We start from the raw sequence: 4,193 nt of genomic DNA, 5'->3' as shown, positions 1-4,193 counted from the left end.
TTTATTGTGATCAGGTGCTGATTTAATTGTTTGGACACGAAACGGAGTCACTCTGATTGATTATTATATTATTCATACAGATCTCAATAGGCAAACTCTCGCCTTACAGTGAAAACGTCAAGAGTTCGATCCTGAATGGTTACTGATTGTCTTTCTGTGTGGAGTTTATGTGTTGTTGATCTACTGTGAACTCCTCCAACAGTCCATGGAGGGAAGAATTATGTATTTCACTTTGTGGAAGTAGTGATGAGCCAGATTGGTTTTTGCTCTTGGCAGAGATGAGGAAAACAGTGTTCAGGACTTAAAGTAAGAGTGTTACTTATCATTCCCTCACTCCCAACAGCTCCAGGACATACAACATTATACAGTATACACACTCGTGTACTAATACATAATTGATACGTATTTCTCTGCAAAAAAATTCAAATGTATAATGTGTAGCAACTGGCATGTGAAGATCTCACTTGTTAAAATTATTGGATCGTTAAGTTTTTCAGGTTTTTAATTCACACATAAATGCAAACTTTATTTCCCCCCTTTTTTTCTTTTCAGTTCTCAAGTATTTAAAAGAGTTAGGGTCCAATAATAAGGCCAGTAAATTACCCAGAGCAAGAAAATAATAAGGTTGGGGAAAAAAAATATTAAAAAAGGAACTCAAAAGTGGGATAAATTACCAAACTCCTACAGCCATGGAAATTAGGCCTCGAAAATGACTCTCAACACTTCCTTACATGTTGGAGATTTTGCTAATGACTCACAGACCATTTGCCTGCGAAGGCAGTGTTGAGACAAACTGTGAAACTAGACTTTTTAATACAAAAATGAACAGTAAAGTAGAAATAAATAATGGTTGGACTAAAGACCGTTTGAAGAAAAAAAAACACCATAAAAAAAAAACAAAAAACCAAACCAGCTAATCAAATGCTTTCTTGTGTGGAAAGATAATGAGCCACAACAACATTAGCAAAATAGATATTCTAATGTCGGAGTCACGTGACAGTGGAGTGTATTTTCAGACACCAGAATTGAGCACAACTGGACTGAACTGTGACCTTTAAAAAGCAGAATTGTCCAAATGAGTTCCTTAATGAACAGCAAATAATGTTAAACATAGATCATTTACGGATACGAATAATAATAACAGGTACAAACGGTTGTACACATAAATATGCAGAACAAATATTTCTCTCATTAATACACCTGTGTGCGTTGACGCGTCACGTGACACGTTCCCAAAAGAGTGACAATCTCAAAACTGCTTCCAGAAAACATGGTTCGTAAAGCTGCTAATAATCAGCGAGTTTTGGTTCATTTTGTGTAAATTTCCGTGTTTGAGTTGTTGTAGTGATTGTTTATGAAGTGTACTGGCGTATTAAGGCCTACTTCTGTGTAGTGATTGTTTATGAAGTGTACTGGCTTATTAAGGCCTACTTCTGTTTGTTGTTCTGTTGTTAACTTTACAAAAATGCTAAATTTTCCGCTAGCAGCCATTAGCAAGAGCCAAAGGGAAAGCCACGAATGACCCGCCCCCCTCTGCTTCTGATTGATGTATTCTCGTAGGTTTCGATGGTTGGATTGGATAGTCTCCCCGTCACTTTGAAAAAACTCGTGACAATGATCAGTAAATAAGCTAATGTATGAGTGTAAAAAGTCCAATAAACACTGCGAAATGTCGACGTTTAAAGCCGAGTTAAAGCAACGATATCAACAGCTACAATGGGCAACTAATTACATGATTTTTATGTTGTTTTTAATTTAAAAGTTGAGCTAATTTCTATAACGTGCACGCATTTATTTTGGGCTGTGATAACTGTAACAATACTGCGTTCACCGTCCTACATAATGTGGTTTATGTGAAAGATAATTCACGTGTCTCCGCATTATCTTCGACTCTCCATCGTTATGGTAAGTTACATTTTTATATATAATAATTTATTTATTAGCTTCATGTGTTTTACTTAATTTTTTTTTAAAAATGTTACGCCTTAAAGCCTTGTATGTGGCTCATTGAACGTTAAAATCCTTCGCTCTTACCTATATTTATAAATCGTTATTTAACCCGAGTTTGCACCTCAAATCAATGTGTTTGTATAAGAAAAGTATTTTCTGTTTTTTGAGTCCTGAGTCCAACCACTGAAAAGGGATAAAGTGGCCATTTGTTTAAATGCAAGGGGGGAAAAAAATAACATCTCAAAGAAAGCTATTTATTTCCTCGTTTAATTTAAATTTTAATAGCTATTGATATAATCGAAAAAAAGGGGCATTAAAAAGAAGGCAGGCAACCCAAGGAAAGGCATTTAAAGAAAATAGAAGTGCTGTATAAGTGATCCAAAAAAGACTCAATTTAGTGTTTGTTTTTTTACTAGCCACGGAGCAGCAGCAGTTTGTTTCCTTAATAAAGAAAATATCTTTAACTGGCCATTATTTCCTTTTAAGGTGTTGCCCAGGAAATTCTCTTATAGTGAGTTTAACAAAATGAATCCTATCAATTACCCTCACCTTTTGCTGCATCTATTTCTGTGCACATGCCTCTTGACATTGTTGAAACCCTGGGGTATCTTCAGGCTGTTTAATATTAATATTCAATTTATTTGGATTCATACTCATCTTCGTGAATGCCCTTTCACTCATACTGTGAATTTACTGAGGGTTTTATCAGTAATCAGTACAAAAATAATAATAATGGAAACCAATCTTGGAAAGGCATCTTTTTCCTGATGTTTGGGTGCAGTGGAAATTATATGCATTTTTTTTTCTGATGATGAAAATGTTAAAATGTATTTAATTATGTAAGATGTTTATGAAAAGGTTCAATTCATGTTTATAGAGATGAATGTGAAGCAACACTGTGAAGTGTTGCCTATTTATACCCACATATACAGCAGTTAATTGCTCAGCTTATATAACAGGCTTTGTTGCCAAATTTGGTCTGTCAGGTTTGTGCAGCTGCAGGGAAACGGTGTCTGCAGCGGGTCTGACCTCTTTAACAAAAAGCTCACATGGTCTTTCCTGCTGTCTGTAGAATCTGCAGTACAACCTCGCATGTAGTTAGGCAAGTGAATGTTGAAGTGAGAAGAATTGATGCCTGGGCAGCTTGGTTCAGGAAAAGGTGTGTGATGTACAATATCACATCTTTTGTAATTGTAGTTTTGTAAAATTCTACTTTCACCTGTGAAAATGGTTCATGAGGTGTCACATTGTAATTATGGCTTTGGGTTGTGTTTCTTTGAAAAGACTAGGTTTCATAATGGAACACATTCAATGTCAAAACCCTCAACCAGGTGTAAAACTACAAAATTTACTGAAGGCTACACTTCAAAATTCATCTTTATAATTATTGTAATGTTGTATTTCTTCAGTTAAAATATCACAAAAAAAGTTGTTGGTGGTAGACTGGGTTTTCTGAGTAAACCTGCTAAGCTTTTGGTTACAGAAAATAGTCGAAGAATATAAAAACATTGCTATATATATATATGCTGCAGGAGTGGATACGTTTGACATGATTTACCTTTTTTAAGTAGTTGCATTTGTTTGACTCGAGTGTTAAGACATTTTCCTTAAATATATTCACTGACATGAGAAACATGAGATCTGCTAATTGTGTACGAAGCCTTCGCAGCTCAGCAACAGCTATAATGACACAGTGTTCAGAATAATAACACGGTATCCATCCTGTCAACACTTGTTGTAGGTGTGTTTTAACATAGTTAGTTAAAGTCTGGAGAGTTAAAAAAAAAGGTGTTTCTACCGTCACTGGAACAAAATGCATATTTTTCAGGAAAAAAAAAAATCTTTTCTGGTGCAGATCACAGTGGGATTGTGTTTGGTAAATTTAGATCAACAAACCCTAGCGCTGTGCTCACAGTGGAGATGTGCTGATGGTGATGCAGGTGAAGGTTGCAGTAAGTAGAGAGCAGAACGGAGCGAGATCGTTTTTATCCAGAACCTAAACATCGAAGCTGCTGCACCCAACAAATACATGAAGTACAAGAATATCTCAGTGTGTGTGTGTGTGTGTGTAAAGATTTAATCCTTGAAGATTAGTCTCTTTATTGTGATTATTTTTACTTATTAACATGTTTCTTTGCAGCCCACGCTATTAAAATAACGTTGTTTTCGAAGAGTGGGTCACTACTCTCGAGGGGCAGCAGAGCACTTCAGGGGATGAAAGGAAAAAGAAAGGCAGGAAAAAC

At 35.8% G+C, this 4,193-nt stretch overlaps 1 protein-coding gene across 1 annotated transcript in view; it reads left to right on the top strand.

The window, feature by feature from the left end:
- Nucleotides 1–427: 427 nt before the first annotated feature.
- lrp1bb (low density lipoprotein receptor-related protein 1Bb) overlaps nt 428–4,193 on the top strand; it is a 176,515-nt gene continuing 172,749 nt past the window's right edge. The window contains exon 1 of the mRNA XM_025063745.1: nt 428–1,273. Within this exon, the coding sequence (XP_024919513.1) occupies nt 1,102–1,273 (172 nt within the window). The 5' untranslated portion in view covers nt 428–1,101. The remainder of the gene's footprint in view (nt 1,274–4,193) is intronic.

Source organism: Cynoglossus semilaevis, chromosome 16 (genome assembly GCF_000523025.1).
Source record: "Cynoglossus semilaevis isolate Cse_v1.0 chromosome 16, Cse_v1.0, whole genome shotgun sequence".
In the NCBI taxonomy this organism is placed as follows: domain Eukaryota; kingdom Metazoa; phylum Chordata; class Actinopteri; order Pleuronectiformes; family Cynoglossidae; genus Cynoglossus; species Cynoglossus semilaevis.
Note: the sequence above shows the minus strand (reverse complement) of the source record. Positions and strands in the feature narration are given on the sequence as shown.